The 22,777-nt window shown below is 44.9% G+C and overlaps 1 protein-coding gene across 2 annotated transcripts; it reads right to left on the bottom strand.

Annotated features, from left to right (window-relative positions):
- Nucleotides 1-2,229: 2,229 nt before the first annotated feature.
- Nucleotides 2,230-4,243, bottom strand: LOC119648811 (GRIP and coiled-coil domain-containing protein C27D7.02c-like). 2 transcript variants are annotated; one of them, XM_038050661.1, is made up of 5 exons: nt 4,049-4,243; nt 3,225-3,953; nt 3,070-3,156; nt 2,866-3,009; nt 2,230-2,794 (listed from the first exon to the last, which is right to left on the bottom strand). In XM_038050661.1, exons 2-5 carry the CDS (start codon nt 3,785-3,787, stop codon nt 2,461-2,463), a joined length of 1,128 nt encoding a protein of 375 aa, XP_037906589.1. In that variant the 5' UTR covers nt 3,788-3,953; nt 4,049-4,243; the 3' UTR covers nt 2,230-2,460. The 2 variants fall into 2 exon arrangements, with proteins under 2 accessions (XP_037906589.1, XP_037906591.1); XM_038050663.1 differs by having other exon boundaries at nt 2,866-2,988; nt 3,225-4,243.
- Nucleotides 4,244-22,777: the final 18,534 nt, after the last annotated feature.

The raw sequence follows: 22,777 nt of genomic DNA, 5'->3' as shown, positions 1-22,777 counted from the left end.
GGAAATCAACGAGAGAGGTGAGTTATTCTTTGATTTTATTATTGCTTTAAACCTATCGATATTTAACAGGGGCAGCACATCAACCTTCCATTTCCCCAGCACGAAGAACTATGACGGTTGGGGGGAGGTCCTTGATATCACCCTAATAACCGACAATGGGATCCTTAGAGTGGAGGACTGAAGAGTGTCTAACCAGAGATATGTTTAGATACGTTTCAGTCCAGATCTCGCCGCAGAGATCATCAAATCGGTAATTACCGATGATAGGATCGACTAGGCTATAAACAGTTTCTCCGCTTATAAATCTCCAGTCCCAGATGGCATAATGTCAGTCATATTACAGGAGCAGCAGGAAAGGGTTGTGGCGTGGCTCGTTGAGATTTACCTGAGCTACATCTCTTTAGGATACGTACCACGGTCCTGGAGACGCGCACGAGTGGTTTTCATACCGAAAGTGGGCAGGCGCGAAGGACTTTCGACCAATCAGCCACCTTTTTCGTGCTGAAGACCTCATAGAGCCTCCTGGACATCCACTGAAGGACGATTATGGAGAGAACGCCTTTCTCTAAGTCCCAGCATACCTACTTCAAAGGAAAATCCACAGAAACTGCCCTCCAAGAGGTAGTTGGCACAGTTTAGCGGTCGCTGCAGAATAAGCAGTATACCCTAGCTGCCTTCTTGGATATAGAGGGAGCTTTCAACAACTTTAGTACCAACGCCATCAAAGAAGCCTTGACCAGTATTGGTTTAGAGGGGTATCTTACGCATTGGATTATATCCATGCTAAGTACCAGGATAATCCAGTCCACTTGACCAGAACTGTGAACAGAGGCAGGGCAGGGTACCGTCATCTCTCCGGTGCTCTGGCTAATAGTAATAGACGAAATTTTACCAACATTGGAAAGCAGGGTGAAGGTGGTGGCGTTTGCCGACGACTTGGTGATATTAGTGTCAGGGATGTTTCCGTCTATTATGAGCGAAATCATGGAAGAAGTGTTGCGGAAGGTTTGCCTGTGGGCCGCAAGATGCAGACTCGGCATAAACCCAACCAAAACGGAACTGATGCTATTCATCACCAAGACAGGGATACCTGATTTCCACCTACCATGGCTGAATAAACAAAGATTGGTTCTTTCCTCCCATGTAAAGTATTTGGGTGTAATCCTGGATCCAAAGCTAAATTGGAGATTGAACATAGGACTGAGGGTTAGGAAGATTGTATAGCCAGATTGAGCATAGAGCTTGCAAAGAAGTGCCGAGGATGGTTCTCTGGATATACACCGTTTTAGAGCTTCCGATCCTAACGTACGGCTCTATTAAGCTTTACCAGAAACTTTGCCCTGCACTTTCCAACCAAGGCAAAGTGGAAGATCGGCGGCGTGTTGCAAGGTTATGACTCAGTATTAGTAGCCTGTGCAGTCAGCGTTGGGGTTTTCTCGAATACACACAGTCTATCCGAGTCCTATGGTCTACCAGGTTTCGCCAGTGTATTCCAAGCGAAAGTACTGGCGATATTAAAAGTCTCCCGTTGGCTGGAGCGAGATTCGAACCCAAGCGTAACATAACCATTCTGCCCAACAGCCAAGCGGCCATCAAGGCCTTGTACTAAGCGACGACATCTTCCAGATTTGTGGGGCAGTACAGAAGCACGCTGAAGCGTCTGGCCGGCACATTCATGGTCACCCTCCTCTAGGTTCCCGGGCATAGGCACATAGAGAGGAATGAGCGGGCTGACGATTGGTTAGGCTCTGCTCTGCTCTTGGCAGCCCTTCCGTGAATTCAGCATTATGCTTTATTCCGGGACAGCTGAATGTAACGAGTGTATCAAAGGACAACTGTCATATAGTATAGCAGGCGTCGGGCACTACCAGTCTTCCTATTCAATTCAAAAGAAAGGTAGCAATCCTCTGCTTTGCTAGCTTATTCCGTTTAATACGGTAAATTGAGATCTGCGTTGTTCACGAATCTCGTACACCGATTTAGTTGGACCCCCCCCCCATTTCGTCAATTATGTTCATAACCTACTTGCCTTATATCAAAGGGACTTTCAGGTTTCAACGAAATTGCTTTTTATTTTTACGGAGTGAGTCCCTTTTGACGTGAAAGCAGAGCTTCAAATATGTGTCCAACCCCGTCCCACGTTCCGCTTCTTAATCATTGTAGGCAAAATTGGGATTATTCCTCCCAAGGTCCAAAAATACTTGGTGCTTTCCAAATCACATTTCCTCCTGGAGAGGCGACTTAAGTGTATTTGAAATGAATTTCGATATAACATGAACACTGAAAAATTAAATTATTTTTCTTAACAGATCGTCTAAATCAACCCATAATATTTAGTTATTGCCTATACAATAAATTAGTAAATGAATAATTTTAAAATATTTTCTTTCCATTTAAATTCGATAAATTTCCATCTAATCTAGAAATTTTTTGGTATAACCTCGCTTACTCCATGCTGCCTTAGTTGTCGCCTTTTGTCTCAGAGCACGATGATGACGCCGAAGAAGTTGATGACACTCGACACCTTTGCAGGTTCTTCCCCGTCCCACCGTTGATATTGCCAGTTCCATTACAGTTCAATTTCTGTTGCTGCAGTTTCCGTGCATTTCGTCGATTCCTGCGGCTGTTCGGATTTCCATTTTGTTGCGTCGGAAATTTCAGTGCTTTCAGGATGTCTCGCTGTCGCTCAATCTCTTCGGACTGAACAATCAGTTGTCCCTCGAGATCGGCAATTCGCTCAAGATCTTCCTTACGAGATTCACGACGTTCATATCGGGATCGGATTTCTTCAAATCTAAGCAATTGAAGGAAAAGGTTGTTGAAATCTCCAGGACGAAAAAGGAGGTTTAATTAGGGGTTCCTTACAAATTGTTAAGTAGTTTATATTTTCTGCTAAGCGAATCGATATCACTCAGGGCTGTGTTGAGTTTCTCCTGTAGACTTGAATTCTCCTGTACTAAAGATGATCTAAATTTGCTGACCTCCTCACTGCAATGTTTCATGACTTCACTAAAGTTTCAAGTACTTATTGCAACCGTATCAGCCTAAATTCAAAACCTTCGGCCTTACCTTAATTTAAGCTCCCATTGCATATTCAGTTGTGCCCTCTCCTCATTAAATTGACTGTGTAGTAAAATCCCTTTCCTGTTGAAATCTCTGTAGTAAAGAAAAGGCAAGCTCAAGACATATTTACAAAGAATCTGATCCCAGGTAAATTTACTTACTCTTCTAGTTTCTGTTTTTCGACCTCATATCTGTTTTGCAAATCCTCCGACTCTTCTCGCATTCTCTGCATATTATAGTCCTTTTCAGCTGATTCATCCAAAAGCATCTGCTGCTCCATCTCAAGACATCGGATTCGCTCCTCATAATTGGCCTCGACCTGTTGCAACTTCGCGCGAGCATTTTGGATTTCATCGTCAAAGGCCTTCTGATTTGAGAGCAAAGCCTCGATTTGCTTTTGGGCCTCTATCTTGATGAAATCGCGCTCGCTCAGAGCTTCATTCAACTTTCGATTAAGCTCGCTGGCCCGATTATTGTAGTCCCCAGAGCTCAGTTCGTCCGACTCGAACTTGCTTTTCAGCTCTAAGAAACGGCCCTGAAGCTCTGTGTGCTTCAACTCGAGGTCACTGTATTTTTGTTCATACTCCTGCTTCCGTTGTTCCAGTTGAGCTGCCAAATCCTCGCATTCTTTTTCCCGATCACTCAGCCTCCCGCGCATATCCGACTCAGCGGCTCTAGCTACGGATATTTCAGCAACCAACATTTTACTTTTACTGGCACCCATTAAGGAACTTATCCTGTGAAGAACGGTCCGCTCGAACTATCAAAAAAAAAACTAAGTCACTGAAATGGATTGACAATAAATGTATGCTCCTCCTCTTCGCTGTCAGACGTTGTGCTGGCTTAAAATTTAGAAATCCAAATAGTTTGGTTGGGCTTTGGTCGTGGAACTGTTGTAGGCGATATAAAACGGTGCACGATTAAAAGATAAACCTATTCCGAAACAATAACAATAAAAACTTAAATTTTTTTCAATTAAACTGACCCAGACAAGGGTGATAAATGCTTAATTTGCTTCCAAAAAATATTGCAGAACTATCAATTATCTGATAAATCGGCACGGCGCAATTTTTTGATGATGATGTTCTTCAAACGGGCTCCCAAAATATTTCTAAAGCGCCGAACATTCTGACAAATTCAGGAATTCATTTAATTTGTGTGATTTTACAAAGCAACTGCTTTAAGGAAAAACAAAAATATTTTAAGGGATGTTTGCTATGATTGGGAATTTTCCGATTAGCATTGCAAAGTTGTTGGAGTCTTTCTGTAAACATTGACCCATATATTAAGAGCACACCGTGTGGAGCCTCTATTCAATAAAATAAGCGCTAACGCTGGCTTTACTGTGGCTTTGCGGCCGGGCTCCGCGACACTCTTACCTAAATTATCCAGAAAACGAAAAGGAAAGCTTACCCAAAGAAAACTTAAGCCACTTAGCAGTGAGCACTTCACTGAATCTTGCCTGTCAAAACCTTCTCGTACGTCTCCACAAAACAAAAATCCATGCACCGGTATCTGAAGATGAATCCATACGGACCTGATGTCATGAACTTTGGTAAGCTCCCCCAGGATGATATAGAAAGGCAATGTGAAAGAGACGTCGCTCTTTAAAATTGGGGATGTGGTCAATGCAGAATCATCAGATGTGACAATGTCCAGAAAAATTGTACACAAGGAAGCGGAAGCTTCGATGAAAGATAGAGACAAGCTGGCAATCCCAGTGGGATTCGCTCTAGATGCAGCAAAACCTTTTATCAACGAAAATATGTCCAAAAAGCGTAAGAGCAGCACATGTGTACTCGATAAAGCCTTGTGATCCGCACTAAGGCCTGCTTCCACGATTTCCATGGAGACTAGGATTCCGAGAAGTGATTGAATCAGCGGGAGAGATCTCAATCTAGTCTCGTAGATATCCTAACACGAAGGCGGAAATCAAGAGCACTTATGTATAAGCAGTAGGCTCTTTTCTGACCGCTGCCGAGGAAGTTTCTTCGAAGGGATGTAACCTATCGGGAAAACAGGTATACCATCCTGTGGGAGAAAATGTTGAAGCCTAGACCGAAAGCGAGGGATAATCAAGGTTATCGCAACGGACTCCTTCATTTGGAGTGCACTGATGAGGTTACTTACAAGTGGCTTCAGTAGGCAACGCTAGCTCTCAGTTCTACCGGCCGACCTAAATTCATTGTTAGACATCATTCGCATGCTTGGTATCCAGAACTCAAGCATTGAAGAATAAGGTACGAGTACATGAGTGCCTCCTATAGGATGCCACTGCAGGACAAAAATCGCGAAGGCCACACTTCAAATACATCTAAGTCAGGAGAAACTTCGATTCAGGATGCGATCGGTCGAGGACTTTCAGCTCAATATACGCGATCATTTCATTTACAGGTTTTGCTAGCGTGTAGGTATTTCATTTGGCTCTCGTGAATCCAAATGTTTGTTGAATTTTTGGGTTATGGTGTGAATCCGCCCATCGGTAAAGGACACGTGAAGTTTTGTATAATGTTTTGCCCTCTTTCAGTACCTACCTCTTGGCATAAATTCGAGATGGTTTCCATAGCTAAACCTGGAAAGATGACTATTCAAATCAAAAGAACTTCAGAAAAATTTCCTTAACATCACTTTCCCCGAAATTTCTGGAGAGACTGGTTGAACATAACATTCGTGGGAAGGAGGTAAGGTCACACTTAATAAATGGAAGTCAACACAGTTACCAGCGTGGAAACTCCTGTGAATCAACTCTTCACTCTTTGGTTTCGAAGACAAAGGGTGCAACTCTGAAAGGGAAGTTCGCAATAGGAGTATCGGTCGACATTGTAGAGGACTTTGAGTGTGTACCTTTTCAAAAACCTTGTGATGCTTATCGGTGTCGATGAAACTTTAATTAAGTGGTTCTATCCAGAGATTGCTGTGTGCTGAAGTGGGTGCTGATTGCTACCTGACAACCAAGCATCTTAACTGTTTGGTCTAATTACTTTGTTTAAGATTGTGTTTGCATAAATCGGTTTATATTTTTTTTTTTTTGGGAGTAGGGTAGGCGAATGCGTTTACTCACAGAGTGTCAGACTCCCGCAACAGCACGCTGTCGGACTACCAACTAAACACCTCCCTGTCATCAGAAAACTAGCCTGGAACCGTTTGACACATAACTTCGGGCTAGCCCTCCCGCTCTGTCGGCTTTGGAAGCCTTCAAGTCAGGAAATCCCTTTCACCAATGGAAGGGGAAGGGAGAAAGGAAGTTGTTAGTTCATGGAATCTTTTACCACCCGATCCTTCCGCGGTCGAGTTCAATCTTCTTTGCAATAAGAAAAGCACGAACATAATGTGCAACACGATTCCAACTGCCAGCGCTCTTCAGCACCTCTCTGACAATGTTGTCTGGAGAGAGCTCCCCTGTGTCTACATAAAACTGCTGACGAAAACCGTCCCACCTTTCGCAAGAGAGAGAGGTGTGTTCAGCGTCGTCCGCCACTCCATTGTAGAATACGCAACCAAGAGATCGCCCCTTCCCAATCCTGTGCAGATAAGACTGAAAACCTCCACACCCGCTTAGAAGTTGGGTAAGGAAATAATCAATATCACCATGCGTTCGGTTCAACCACGAGTCTAAATAGTCGTGCAGTCCATCTGCGCCTTGGCTCATTTTGCCAAGAAAGTTGCCACTCAGCAAGGGCGCGTTGACGTTCTTCACGGGCAACCTTTCTTAAATTTCCGCCCTTACGGCGGTAGGTAGATTTGCGCTCCTTGGCATGGAGGGCAACAGGAATGACTCCCGCAATCACCATCACAGCCGGTTCAAAAACGGTGCGGTTAGCAGACGACACTCGCAAAGCTTCCGGTCTCTGCACTTAAACAAGGGGTTTACGATGAACATCTCTGTCAAAGGCGTCAGCCCGTACCTCCGCGCCATAGAGCAGAACCAACTGTGTTGCTCCCATGAGGAGACGTTTCCTAGTAGCTATAGGGCCCCCAACATTCGCCACTAGCCGACTCCAGCTGCAACCCTGTCCGCTGCTGCTTTGATTTGCTCGAAGAAGCTCATCTTTGAGTCGAGCATTAAAGATATTTAACCGTTGGTTTTGATTCTATAGTCAACTCGCCGATCGATATGAGACGCAGGGTCGGGATTCTCCTTCTGGCCAAGATGACTACTTCGGTTTTTTCCAGCGCAAAGCTGAAACCGTGAGCAGTCCGCATCCGCTTACCCGTCGCATCAATATGACAAGTCTGTTTTGCGCCTATTCAACAGTGCGTCCGGCAACAAGTGCCGCAACGTCGTCTGCATAATCGACCAGGCGCGACTCTTCGGGCATATGGAGTCTCAGCAGACTATCATAAGAAGCGTTCCAGAGGTCCGGCCCTTGGATGGGTCCCTGTGCTACTCCCGACGTGATTTCCATCCTCCTTTGGTCCACTAGCGTCTCATAAAGCAGGGAACGGTATTTCAGATAATACCTCAATATCCGCAAGAGATAACTTGGCACGTGAAATGAGTTTTCTAATATGTCTAACATATCTGTCCATCTTACGGAATTGAAGATATTTCTGACATGAAGCGTTATGAGGAGCACTATCCATCGAGATTTGCATCTGTGTGCCTCGGCTCGATGAACCGCATCTATCACCTCCATAATAGCATCCACTAGGAATCTCCCTCTTCTGATCCCGAACTACCTTGGGTATAAGTCCCCGGCAGCGCGGATCGCTTCAGTAGTTCTACTCCATATGAGCTTCTCGAGCACTTTCCCGGCCGTATCAAGCATGCACAGCGGTCGGTATACAGACGCGAGCTCACAGTCTCCTTTACTCTTGCTGATGAGCGCGAGTCGGGCCACTTTCCAACGACAAGGAAAAATGCACTCCTTCAAGCAAGCGTTGAATGCCGCAAGCAGCAATTCTGGCCATTATCGGAACACCAGTTTGTAAACTTCCGCAGGAATAAAATCAGGACCAGGCGCCTTCCTGTTTTTCATAGTGAGAACTGCTTTTTCGCGCTCTCTCATTGCGAAAAGGGGGCTATCCTCGACGGTTTCCGCGCTATTGACATCAACCCGTACAGGGTGTCTGAGGAACAATGCTGGCACAATGCGGTCCATCTAGTCAAAACTTAGTATGCAGAGCCTTCGCAAAGCCCCAATTTTCCGGATGACAGCTTATAGCCAAGTCCCCACGGATCCTCATTTACCTCATTGACAAGGTTCTGCCAACCGCGAGCTTTGCTTTTATTTATAGCGTTGCGGGGTCTCCTTTTTTCTGATCTATACTGTACCTTTATTGCGCATGCCTCCTCTTTGGCGTGCAAACATTGTGCCAAACGGCGGAACTTATGACACTCCCTCCGGAGGTCGGCAATTTCTACCGTCCACCAGTGCATAGAAGGCTTGTCGCGGCGGGGCCCATCCACACTAAATTTACGCCGGTGTCAGCTGCGACACTACCAACCCCCCCCCCCCCCCGGAGTGCCCTCCAGCGCGGCTCTGCTTGCAAGAGCTTCGACAAACTTCCCGATGTTCACCATCGCGACACTCCACAGGCAGGGGGGTGTCGCGTTGATGCTCGCCGGCAAGTGGCGTCAAGCACTTCGAACGAGAAGTCTTCTAGGACTCGCCACCCGTCCACCCATAATGCCAGAGATTTCGACACAAAAATTATGTCAGGAATGCTTCCTTCACAGCCTCGGCCCAGAAACGTCTGGAGTCTGACTGAAGCATGCTCCATTCAAGCGCCCTGGTATTAAAATCACCATCTACCAGGATTCATCCCTCCGTGCTCGAAACGGTGTCCTCCAGAGCATCAAGCCGTCGCCGAAAGTCCGGCATCGTCTCGTTCGGTGTCAGGTAAACGCTACAAAACGTTATCCCTAAACACCGGATTCAGACAAACCCGTTCCCACAGCCTTGGGCAAGAACACGAAGTCGAACGTCGCTCCGAACCCAGATGGTAGCGGTGCCCGATAATTCGAGATGCCATAAGGACGGGTCCTTGTTTCGGTATTGCTCGCTAATGAGCACTAGATCAGCATTTACGTCTGCAACGAACTGTTCTAGCAACTGGTGAGCGGTTGCACTCCAGTGCATGTTAATTTGGAAAATGCGGATCATACCGTTCGCACCCAAGCACTTTTCAATTCCGCCCTGAAGATTGGACACCGTCCCGAGCCCGCAGTGTGTGCGATGCTCTCACCAGACGCGTCACGCTCCCTACAGAGAACGCGACTCTCGCTGTCATTGCAGGTTTTCGTTTGATGACCCACTTGGCCGCATCTCCGGCATGCTATCCTCCTGTCCGGTCCCTTGCAAGCTGCTGACGTGTGTCCATAATCACCTGTAGCACCTGGTGGGGACTATCCGCATTCACACCCTGCATACTACCTATCAAATTTTGATTCTCCCGTTGCTATGGAGTTTCCTCGCATATTGCTCGGGAACTTCCATCACGGCGAAGTTTTGGCCGCGAGCATTTACAAAGGTGATTGGTTACCTCCAGACATTCACGCTTTATCGCCTCCTCCACTTCGACATTTTCTGTGAGGCAGTCAATCCCAGATTTCAAGAGAGCACATGGGCTCAAGGCTGGAAACAAGAGGCTTTTCCCCCAATAATATTTTGATTGCTTCGCAGAACGTATTCTTGTTAGTCGTCTTTGGGCTCAGTTCGATGAGAACTCCGCCACTCCTGGTTTTCCATATGGAAGACACCTCTGCTCCGTTGTTTTCGCGTCTCATCTTGTAGCGGATTTGACTAAGGGCTTCCGCAAATGTTTTGCTTTCCGTCGACTTAATGAACAGAGCCGACGGTCTAGTCCTTCTTCTTTTCCTCGTCTTTTCTGCTCCTGGCTTTTATTCAAAACAGAGGCATTACAAGATATTAGAGTTGCCATCTCCGCACGATCAGTCACGTCACTTGATAAGGCTTCCTATTTATTTGAGCGCCCCGGTGGTACATCGGGTATGTTAGTCCTCGCTGGGTCTTTCGCTGATCGCTGCTGTGAACGACGCATTTTTGTGCTACGCCCAAACGCACTCAGCTCTTGCTCGTTCCTTGTTGTCTCGTCGATTTTTTTTATTAATTTATGTATATTCTCCATGGAAAACTAATCAACGCATCGTGTGCAAAGAAGCGGGCCGCAATAGTCAGGAACGGGTGTACCCGCGGGGAATTCATGGACGAATCAGCGCTCGGTCAAACCAACGCGGTCTACTAACTCCAGTTCAATGCACACTACCTGAAACACGTCGACGTCGACAGAGAGTTGCCGACGACTCCGGAGACTCCCAGTGTGTTCCGACGTGTACCGGTGATTCGCGGTTCACTCTTCACCGAGAAGCTTTCTCGAGGCTACTACCAAGGACGCAGGTATACTGCCAGTTTAGGGGTCAGTACTACTTACTCAGGCACTTCGGGGACGTCACACCCCGTACCGTAGGCGACCCGTTAAAGTTTGCTGATGACCCCTGAGGGGACCCAGGATTTATATTAGCTGCCGACAAGAGGTAAAGGCATACTTTCCAGAGTCAAATTATCTTACCTTGCTTAAACCATTCTGGGGGGACCTCAGTAACGTCGTTGAGGAGTAAACGCACATTCCACGAAAACAAAAGGTCATAATCAAAAAACCCGTCCACCTTCGAAGCATGGCAACTATTCCTGTTTCTTGTTAGCCCACCTTAGGACACTCTATAGTGGCAGGGGACCATCGACCCTCATCCATTTTATCAATGATCGATGTACGATTAATTAGCCTAATTCTGCGAAATTATCATCTGAACGGGAAAAAGACCAAATCATCTTTCTAGCGCCTATTTCGTAAAGTACTTGGACATTATTCGAATCTTAAGACTCGACCTTTCCTTTCAATAGAGCTTGGAACATCCTATTTATCTGTCTACACTCTATTTATTTTTTGTCTAACCCCATCTAAGATAGAAAATGTTTGGGGCTTTCTTTCCTTCGTCCTGAGTAAGTTTTCAATTAACCTAAAAAGCTGCAATTATTTTGGCAACAGCATTTACGATAAAGGAGACATTTTAAACTTTCTAAATTCCATTTTTACCCCCTTCAACTTTCGTCATTCTCAAATAGCAGCTATTCTTGTCCTCACAACAGGTTCACTCTCCTTCCTACGCCACCTTGTTCAATTCTCCGAAATATCTCAAGTTTGAAATTTTTTCAGCTAAATGTTTCCTATATAAGACGAAAAACTTCCTCCTGTGCTGTTCACAGCGGGAACCATTTTCATAGTGCAATGCAACACAGCTCTAGAAACGAAGCACCACTTAAGGATACGCTGCATGCATAGATACAAACAGATGTATGGATCCGCATACACATATCCTCAAGCTGGTCGTGTCATATCCGTTTTTAAACTTTATAAAATTCCTGGTGTGGTTACAGTGCAGGAAAAATGTAACAAGAAAAATAAGAAAACCAGTCCCCGTCGGCAACTGTGAGTATAAGTATAGGAATAGGATTTGCAGGATTCCAGTTAGACCAGGAAGATGTACATTTTCGAAGCATCTGTAGAATGGAAAAGTTGTTTCGAAACCTTCAGACAGGGCTTACGGGTTTGAATTTTCTAGAGTAAATTTTCTAGTATTTTGGACAAATCTATTTGGTTTAAAGGCTTAATTCTCTTCCCGAGGAAGCGTAGTATGCATCCATCGGATTCCTTTGTAAGGACGATGTTGGATGCAAAATATGATTTCGAATAATAAAGTGGTAAGCCCTCAGGAGGTTGGGAAAGCGTTCCTGTCATGCTTTCTCAAATGCTTTTCACGTGCAAGTAATATTTTATCCTGAATTTATTTATATAAAAATTTTCCTTCATAGGATTATTCCTGCGTCCATGACATCGTTTTTGCAATAGAAATGCTGGAACTGCAAGGATGCTAGCATTCATGTGTATATCAACTTAGTACTGGTGCGAAAACCCACGGTTCCTGTTCAAAGGTTCAAACACAATGTTTTGATAAGTGATACTAAGGGAAGCATTTGAACTCCTTTGGAGAAAGGCATTTGAGGTAACTGTTAATATATGAAAGTAAAGCTGAATGAATATGCCTACAACAGACCGAATAACCCTTTTCACATCTGGTTCGGCGCCGATATTTAGGGAAACTATAATATTTTGGAGGTCTCATCAGATTCATGTTCCTCCACTAAGAAATCTGCACAAGACAGGCTCTCCATTTCAGGAGAAAACCTAAACCCGGTGTCTGCGGCGCGGTCAGCAGAAAGGAGAGGGCGGCAACTCCCTTAATAAGAGGAACTGGAAGCCTGATTATGGCCCGCCTGTCGTTGATATTCTTGGCTAACACTTCCAAAAACCGGAGAGGAAAGCGCGGCAGAGGAAAATTTCAGCCGCAGAAGGAGCTATAGGCTTGCCTGCCAGAACCTTCTCCTCCGCCTGTACCAGGACAAGTGGAAGAAAGGGAAGCTGGTGATGTGGACGCAACTAGTCCAATCCCGATATGTGGAAACAGATCCATGCAGCCCGGACACCGTGAACATGAGAGGGCTCCCAGCCGACGACAACGGAAGACACTGCGAAGAAAAAGAAAGAAAAAAAGGCGAAGTTTATTGGGAATATGGATATGGGCGTTGCTATACCACCCAATGTGACACTGTGGTGGAAACTGAGGACAAACTGGTAACCACTTTTCAGTTATCGGCGGTTGTTCTTATTAAACTACAATTATATCTACACACATAAAAGTTAGCCAAATGATCCTGCAGCATGTCAAAGCCTCTTCCTATGTACTGGCAGCCAGGATGGCAAGTTGCAGGACTGTCCATATATTGTTCTGGTTCTTTTTAACAAAATCCGTGGTATTGGTTCAGTAAAGGGGAGTAGGATCTTCTTCTATGAGACATCCTCGAGACCGAGCGCCTGCGTTCTGATGTCAACATTGTTAGAGGCAACCATGCTGAGACAATTCTGTTCCCAGGACCTTGTTGAGGTCAACTTACAATACCAGGTTAATGGTAAGAGGAGAAACGTCATAGTTACCTCTGCTTACTTACCGTATAGCTCTTCGTGCCTTCCGCGGACGCAAGAACTAAGGGATCTGGTAATGTATACAGAATCAAGTGGTCTTGACCCCTCTATAGGTTGTGATGCGAAGGCTCAGCAGATTTGTTGGGTCAGTAGCAAATGTAATCCCAGAGGAGAGAAGTTGCTTGATTTTATCACTTCAGCTGGTTTAATGACCGCGAACGTAGGGTCCGCCCCTACGTTTGTGGGGCCAAGAAGAAGTGAAGTAATTTACCTAACAATCTGTACTTCAAAGTTCTTTGAATTGATTAGAAACTGGCGAGTGCTAGATGAAGTCTCACCCTCAGACCACTGTTACTAAGAATTTAGTCTGACTATTGCAGCGAGCAGTCTGCAACACAAAGGCGGAATCCCAGGAAAAAGTGACTGAGAACTCCTTTGGCGATAGAAGATCAATTGGAGACTCTAAACCGCACACTTTTGGAGTGCTTTGAAGAGCATGTCTTATTTCCCGAGGTCAACGCGGTAAAGCAATACATTTTCGGCATTTACTAGCCCACAGATTTTTATCCCATTTATTCGCCTCTTACGACAATCAGGGTAGGCTTTGAGTATATTTTGAAGCCCCAACTTACAGACAGAACATAGGTACACCAATTGTGACCCACATGTCTTGATAAATGATCCCCTACTTCTTCCTTAAAGAGATGTTTTATTTTGTCACCAACCATGAAAAAATCTATTCCGATTTGGTCATTTCGTCCCTTATCACCTAAAAATTTATTCATTGAAGGAATGTATTTCTGATTTCCTTCCACTATCCTTTATTGATTCTGAAAAGTTCCTTAAGTGGCGAATATTGTTGATCATAAAGGGGAAGATATGTAGAATGGCGAGGTCATTATAAAAGGGTCTTCTGTTAAGTCCCATCCTCCTCTTCCCTGCATACTTGTGACATTACTACAATGGATAATTTTTCACTACTGAGGCGCAACGATCATTAAATATCGTTCGCAAAGGCTCCACTTGCTTGCTCCTTTAAATCGTTGGCATTCGGGTATAGCCATTTTGGTCAACGTTTTGGCCTTTCATTCCGACCACAAACTAGGCAGAACCATGACAATATATGCGACTCTGGAAATACATATAAGTCCATGCCGATGTATATCCGACGAGGACCCTGGTAAGTCCGCGAAAGAATAAGCCTGATAGGAGATCTGACCTTGCCGCACAGTTGTTTTTGCACCCCAAATAGGTGTAGGTTTTTTTCTTCGAATTTAGTACCTTCAAAAGGAATACTAATATTTAAAGCAGAATTTGGCTTTGAAATCGGAAAAAAATGAGGAGGATCGTAGTGTTCGTATTACACTCACCAGTAACAAATCAACTATTTACAGGAAATCTGGAAGACCAATCGAGTCTATGAGAATTTCTTTAAGTTTTGAAATATGTGGTGATTGTAAAAGTCGCGCGTTTTGTGGCGATTCAAATCTCACTGGTAGCAATGGGATTTGTACCGTGATTTGACTTCGGATACAAGTCGACTCAGCTGTGAATGAGTACCTGAGTCAAATCAGGGTAATAATCTCGGTCGAGCGTGCCTGTACCGTACCTATATCCTGTAGTGTACCATTACGGTCTTGAATGAAATGCTCTAACACACTTCAAGGCCCTGATCCAATATGGATTGCAGCGCTAACGATTATTATTATTTCCGAGTTATCATAATCTCGGCAGATGCCGGATTTTACTTAATACTAGCACTAAGTGCCAACCATTTAGACTCGGACGATCCTACCTACTTAAAAACTAAAGGGGCGCCGGTGATAGTGACCGGTGGTAGGTCAATGGGAGAATCCGTCGAGAACTCCCCGCAACATCGAGCATGTATGCAGAATGGTGTACTTCTGCATGGTTTGAACCAGACTGTGCAAAAATCTCAGGACATCAAGGGAAGCCGTGAGGGATTAAGGTACAATAGCTGCAGCTGACAATATTATGAGAACTACAACCACCCGTTCGAGACGCCAAATTTCTTTAATTTCTCGAGCCAGTGGCTCATAATACACTTTCTTCTCCAAGTATTTCCGTTCAATGTTGCTGTTATGGGGGATAGCAACATCAATTACATATTCGAAGCGACCAGTCTTGTCAACAACAATACGTCAGGCTTGTTATGTAGAGTATGGCGATCATTCAGAACTTGCCGGTCCCAATACATGCTGTAAGCAGAACTATCAAATACTGCTTGCGGCTGATATCGGTAAACCGGGCATGTTCCCGTGATCAGCCCATGCTTGTATACAAGGTTTTGATGGATAACCTTACATACACCATTATGCCTGGTGATGTATTGCACCGGTGCCATAACAGTGCAGCTAGAAATGACATGGTCCAACGTCTCTAACGCCGAACCACACATTCTGCACTGGTGGTTCTCCACCCGTTCTTTCATGATGAGCTTTTTATAAACTCGGGTGGCGATCATGCCATCCTGAATGGCACAAATGGCTGCCAAAGGCAATTCACGTGTCTACCGTGCATTGCCTTCGACTTCCATTCATCGATCCACTCTTGATCCGACTTCACCCCACTTAGAGGATTGAAAGATCGATCCTTCAAGTTAAGTGGAGTCAAGCTACAGTCTGCCTTACAGGCAGTCACATGCAAGGGACTCGCCTCCTCTTTGCTGTAAAAATAAATGAGCAGCGAATCGACTTGGCGATGATGTTGTACCGCAACGTCAATCACGCCCCTACCTTCGATGTCACGAGGCAGGTTCATCCGCTCCACGGCAAACTTTGGATGGTGCATTCGGAATTTGGATATAGTTCTCCATATCCCCCGCGGGACGTTTTCCAGATCGGTCTTCGAATACGGCAATATTCCGAATGCATAAGCCTGTGAAGGGATAGCGTATACATTCAATGCGCTTATCTTATTCTTTCCCAAGAGATGCGATTTCAGCACCAGCTTTACACGTCGCTGCAATTCAGACAGCAGAGCATCCCTCAGATCACCAACTCGAGCATGGATTCCGTGCAGAGTTCCTAAGTACTTGCAGAAGTCTGTCTCGGTCATAACTTTGATGTGGAGGTCACCAATGCTATTTCCGCCATGCGGCTCCTGATGACTTTTGTACATCAAGTATGTCAGTTCGCACTTAGCACGTAGGCCACACTTTATTGGAAAACCATGCCCTCTAGCATCATTCAGTAGCCATGAAAGGGGATTCAGTGCCATCAACGAATTTCCCTGGAAGATGCCACTTTGTATTCGGATGGGCTCTAAGGTATTAGCACCCTCAGATGAACGCACTGATTAGGTGGTATGCCACCCTTCCATGACTGTCGCCAAAAACTTTTATTAGTTTCGGATCATTTCGATACAGATGTAGGACATCGATTAGCCCGGTATGCGGAACGCTATCAAAGGCCTTGGCATAATCGATATAGCAACTAAAGAGGTTTCTTTGGCCTCTAGTTGTTTGTCCTATAACTACCGAGTCGATAATGGATTGGCCTTCGCAACCCGTTGACCCAACTCGGCAGCCCTTTTGCTCCTCGGACAGAATATTTTTGGTCCCGAGGTGCGCATTGACCCTTCCACTAATATTGGACGTTATAAATTTGGAAAAGGTTGGTAAGCAAGTAATCGGTCTTGTGTGTACGGGGTTCTGCACCGTGTCCTTTTTAGGGATAAGGTCGGTAATCCCCGCAGTGAGGAAGGGTGGAAATTCCTTCCTCCGACTCATGACTTGATTTATGCTGTGTACCAACCGACTGTGTACGCTGATAAATTTCTTATATAAAAATTCTACACCCGATCCAGACCTAGGCGCCTCCAGTTCTTCGAGCTGTTTATGGCTCGTCTAACTTCCTCTTCAGTAGCATCCGCAAAATACATGCCAGGCGTATTGGCATGGCGAGTGCCTTCCGCGGTGATCCAGTCAGCATGCTCAGCATGCTGGGCAGGTAACCCCCAAAGTCCCAAAGTGTCCCAAAGTCTCTGGACGCTCTACTGGGATTCCTTGAGAGATCTGAAAAAGCTACAGCTGGACACGTCTGGAATGACTTTCGCCATACCGTCGTAACCGACTGCAAAGAAAGTTTCTAATTTAATGTGAAAGAATTTCAACTACGGGTGTCTCACTGGGGATGGCATAGTTCCGGTAAACCCTCTGCACTTTATTCCTCACCCGTCTGCTGGCATTGCCAGTGCTGATCTGAATCAGCCTAGCAATGTCCCGCCTTAGTGAGTCCCGCCGACGTTCCAGATGAATTTTCAATGTTGAATCTCTTTGGTCACGCAAAAAATAACATGAAAGCGAATCTTCTGACCGTGCAATCTCTGATTGTAGTTGCAGCAGCGACATATCAGCACACAACCGGGATATGATCTCATCATTGGTTTGAGATAGAATTCCCGGAGTTGCTAGAGATGAATAGAACCTGGGAATACCTGGTCTATGCAAAGGATCCATATCCGAGAATTCTATACACGCTCTTTGGAATTCGTCCGGAACCTCAGCGGAAACCTCAGCTGGACGATGGAGAAGAGTGCTTCGGCGAGTACTGAAACTGTTGCCTGCAGTTAGGCGCCGTGTTGTTGATGCCACCGCTTCTGCCCCCATCGATTCTCGTTCACCAGTTTCCGTGGTGACCTCAAGTCGAACACGCTTCCTGATGGTCGCCGGGATTGTGTCGCTGCGAGTAATAAAACGGGACTGGTCTGCAACTCGCTGCACAGTCACATGCGCGAATTGTGGGAAACGCTCGACGAATCTCTGGTGCAATAAGGGGCGGTAAAATGTTGTACCCGCTCCCGCTGTTATTTCGTAGTAGGAGCTGATGATTAAGAGGTTCATTTCTTCAATCCACTTCATCCGCTGCCTACTCGAACCTGCTGAAGTGGACGCCACAGATTGTGGCGAAACAGCTGCAGCAGGCGGAGCAATGCTCTGGTCGTCCTGGCGCCTAGACGTCGCACCGCCCCACGAGTAGCGGTTCCGACGCCGTGCTGTCCATTACAGAAGCCCGACCCAGTCACCAAGTCAGACGACTCCCGTCGGTTATCCGTATGGGACCTACAATTTCTTCTTCTCTCATATATGGATTTGCATTTGATCCCTAACTGCCAGGTGTGTGGATAGCTTCCTCAGTGAGTAATCTGCTGGACTGCGAGGTTCCTGCACTTTCCTCACCTACCCCCTGAGACGCTGCGCTGGGGTACAGCCATTCCGGCTGAAACTATCCATCCCTCCTCCTTTCACAACCGGGCTTGGGGCCGTCTACAGTGGAGTTCGGTGATCCCAAAGTAATTTACGAGAAACTGCAAGAATTATACGTCAACTCAATAACAATAGCAGCATCGTAGAGGAAATAATCCGGGCTAAGGTAAAAATTATACGGAAAAGCGGGACCAGAGGTGACAATTATGCGGCCTTCTTATTATCCCTTTTTAACTGATATTTAAATGTCGATCCTCAAAAACTCAGTGCCTGGAGGAAATTCCCTTTTGCCAAGCCTTCATACCAAAAATCCACTAAACTTTGTTTGCATTTCTCCACAAAGGCAGCGAAAATCTCAAAAGAATGCATGCAACTCTCCACTTTTTGGATATGGATATGAACAAGCGATTTACGTTCAAGTTATTCTAAGCAATCTAACCGTAATCCATCATATGTACAAGCAGAACCCGACCAAAGTTCAAAATGCCTCCCAGTAGCGATATCCATTTTCGCTGTCACGGATAAGCCAGTAATTAGCCTGTTACCTTCACAAAATTAATGTACTTTCAGGATCCCCATATAATTTAGCCTTAATAGGTTTATTCAAAGGGTTTCATTGAATATGAAATTCATATAATTTTCAGTTTTGGAAAGTTCGTGACATTGACGATGGCAACAGCCGCTGTCGACCCTCATAAACAAAACTGTGAACTCTCGATACCCCATTACGAATAATACGTACCCGCACATAGGTCACTAGGATAGGATATGTAAATCCCTGAAAAAATGAAATCCACCGGCAACAGAAAATTAAACTTGTTAAACCTACCAAATTGAAAGTTAAATTAGTGTCTGGGGAGCATAAATTACGGAGAATCCCAAAATGCCTTTTTTCCCTCCAGCCCTCGGCTCCTTGCTTGGGAAAAGGGTTCGACCACTGAAATTCTCTCCGGATTCTGGATGAGATCTACATGAACGTACATATGCGTGCGGACGGGGTATTAGTGGATACCTATATCCATTTCACATCTTATCAAGGGACAAATATAAAAGGGATTTAATAGTCCTTAGTATGCCACCGAAACCTGTAGATAATCCCACAAGATTGTACCTATGCAAATCATAAACTTTTCAGTATATATTCATGTACCTCAGAAGTTGAAGGTCATGATGGAAAAACTCCCAGAGGGGTCATTCGAAAATTCCTTATAATTGGCTTTTCCGCTAGCTCCAGCATCCGCTCTGGACCGGACCCCTCCTTCTCAGTTTAAACAGTTCACTGATCTGTTTTATTCGAGTACAAAACCATTCTTTCTGCTTCTAATTACTTAAGGGATTTCGTCTGTGGACGACCCAGATTGCTTGCATCATTAGTGTGTTGCTAAATAAGATGAGACCATATAAATAAGAAACGAGTTGGTCCCGGTCCACCGAGAGAGTGTGAAAGGACATTATCTGAGAAACTTATCCAATGTCTCTATGCTTTAACGGACGACATTCTTCAGGCGGTCGGGATTAGCCTACATCCCTGACTACTCGATCCTTCGAAGTGTCCCAGAGTAGCCACCCCAGGCTCCTAGCACATCCGGAAATCCTTTAAATTAAACCGATGTCCTTACTTGTTGCATGTTTAATGGAGGATTGTACTAATTACATTGTCTTTTTCTGTATTACATAAGGCATGTCAGTCGAGCATGAATGGTGGAAGGCAACGAGCAAGGCGGTAAATTTCTCATGGTCTACACGACCCAACTCACTGCTACATGTCGTTCCAAGAAACATCTTAAAGACCAGGAAATGGAATTAATTACAGAAGTTTGTCTTAAATGGTAATGGTTTCAACTGTGGAAAATTGAATCTTCTCAAATTTCGTAGTTTTTAGTATGCGTATGTGGATGTAGGCAAGCCAGGGTACTGGGGGAGCCATTAGAGTCATCTTAAGGAAAAGGAATGTGGTTTGAGATTATTAGGTTGAATTACTTCTCAAATTGAACATCAGGGGGTAGTAAGACGGAACAAGTGGTTGGATTTTACTTGGAAGAATCTTAATTTGCGTGTGGCTCATAGGAAGTTATGATTATTTTGCCAGTATTCGCATGTGATGTAGTTAGATGAGTTCAGTGGTCTAAGACATTTTTAAGTACTCCTTTTGCAAATTAGTTTTAAAGGGAAACGAGTGACTATTATCCTTAAAGAGTAGCACATACCAAGCTGGAATGCTCCGTATTCATAATGCGTAACGAGCATAACCAGCAGAATAGTATCTTTCCCATGCTCATGTATAACATTAACTTTTCATTTCTCAGTCTGCGCTGGTGAGTATTCTTTTGGCGAACACAGTCCCGTTCATGAGGAAACTTTTCAGTGAAATGCGGGTACGCGTACATGTTTTATGTAGAACAGAGCCTTATTAAAATCGACACACTGCCTCTATGTCTGCTTGTTTGTCTTTTGTTTCAACTTTCAAAACATTCCCTAGTGCACTTCGCATACCTCAACCTAACTTGAATGTATCCTGTCACGACATTATTCACATTTCCGTGGAACAGGCAAAAAAACATTTCCTCTTCCTAAGCTTTTCTTCTTTCGTCCGTAATTCTATGGCAATGGAGGAATGAAGGCTGTTACTCCTCCGGGCCCCTATCCCAGACAGAATATTCATTAGGTAGATTCGATCCAACTGGGAAAATCCTAATTACTTTTTCCTATTATCGAAATACTCCTATAATTAGCCAAACCTGAATTATTCCTTCTCAGATTTCCCATTGATACCAAAGGAAGAAACTCTTTTAGAAATTTCCCCATTTCCTTACCTGCTGTATTGCCCGAACACCTTTATACTTAATCGTGGTCTCTCTGTTTTACACTTTCTTAGGAAAAAAATACGTTGCTTCTGACTATAATTTATATTTCGACACTTTAATCGCCACCCTTTGGAATTGATCCTTATAAGCCAATGGGATTAAGTACTCCAGGGTAACTAGATCATTTTGCAACCAGGTTGAACTTCGAAGACCCTGGCTAGTTCTATAGTATCCACAGTCCTTCCAGAGTATGGTCGTGACCTCTTTGGGTAATCGATTGACGTCTTCCGTGGTGGGGCAAATTGTGAAGCTGCTGGTACTTAGCAGCAATCTCTCTTATCAAGAACTAACCCCCCAAGGAGTCTTCAAAGATCTCCTGTTTCAAGATTGCGATTTCTCGCTGTCGGACAATTTCATCAACCTTCCACTTGGTTACACTCCCTATCAGTTAGGTTCAACATAGTGGGAACTATTTTTTACTGTCGGCGCTTCATTCCTTCCAGCTCCTGGTGTACTACAACGTCCCGATGATCTAAATAAGAAATGGCCCCTGTTGAGAATACGGCGAGTAAGTATTTTGCTCCAAATTTCAAAACAGTTTTGAAGGCCATCGGAAACAACGGCTGACTAACAGATTTCTAGTCAAGTCTTCGGCTTACACGTTGTTTGCTAGCTTTAAGTTCTCCTAGTATTCCCGAATCTCCGCCCTGACTTCTCGATCACAAATTTTCGTAAACTTTTCCGTGCCTTCCCGGACAAGATTCAAGTCGACCGTTAGATTTACTGCCGTGACTATTGTGAATTTTAGGTCAAATGCCTTCACTTGCACTTTCTTCACACTTTGGTCTCAAAGGCCGGGTCAATCGTAAGGTCTTCAAAAGAGCCACAGACACTGCTTGCTCTTTACTCCTACCCCTACTAGTCGGAGAAGTTGTAAGAAGAGACGATACTACGATTTCCTTTTGGTTCTTAGCTTTGCTCCTAGTAACAGGAAGGATAGAAGGCTAAGGCGATGTGCCGGGAGACTGAGTCGAGTTTCTTAGTGGAGATACTTCCTAAGCCAACTCTGATGAAAGAGCAACGTTAACAGAATTAGATTCCAAATTGTCTACCTCCTTTTTCTTCTTCTGACAATAAGAGAATCAATGAATGAACAGCTCTGAGCAGGTTTTTTGTCAGCCGCTTTGAGCCGAGCCTGTCTGCTGATGCCCTCGGTATCTGGATAAGTTTCCGAGATCCATGAGAACTTCCATTGTAGCGGATGAGCAGACAAACCCTGAACTAGATAGTCGTTGGCGAACATTTTCCAAAAAAGTTTTTGGATTTCTTGGACCTGCAGCCACCTCTTGGTTGGGGGTAGACCGACGTCAGGTTTATTTTCCAAGGTTGGTGACAACAAACACCTCTGAATGGCAAAATGAGCCGGAGTCAACATTTGGAAATCATGGGTAATGTCAACAACTGGATATAAGCGCCGATTACTTAGTATGGTTTCCAAGCGCAAACCACAGTGTGACAGAAAGCATCTGTTCGATATAACATAAGGCGGCCTAGAAAAACCCTCCAATATGATTTTCACTAAGAAGGTTGTGAAGTCAAATAATCCTCTCCCGCGTCAGTTGTTCCTCGCTTTAATCCAGGCCTCTATCAGCGCCTTTGACGCGACCACCAGGGTCATTCC

The sequence above is a fragment of the Hermetia illucens genome, chromosome 2, assembly GCF_905115235.1.
Source record: "Hermetia illucens chromosome 2, iHerIll2.2.curated.20191125, whole genome shotgun sequence".
NCBI lineage: Eukaryota > Metazoa > Arthropoda > Insecta > Diptera > Stratiomyidae > Hermetia > Hermetia illucens.
The sequence above is the reverse complement of the archived record's forward strand: the minus strand, read 5'-3'. Positions and strand labels throughout refer to the sequence as shown.

Excerpts from the sequence above, each read along its gene's own strand:
- LOC119648811 (XM_038050661.1), bottom strand. The coding sequence starts at position 3,787 with ATGGGTGCCAGTAAAAGTAAAATGTTGGTTGCTGAAATATCCGTAGCT. Across the intron at positions 3,010-3,069 it reads CAATGGGAGCTTAAATTAAG|TGAAGTCATGAAACATTGCA; the intron begins GTAAGGCCGAAG and ends TTGAAACTTTAG. Across the intron at positions 2,795-2,865 it reads TATAAACTACTTAACAATTT|ATTTGAAGAAATCCGATCCC; the intron begins GTAAGGAACCCC and ends TCAATTGCTTAG.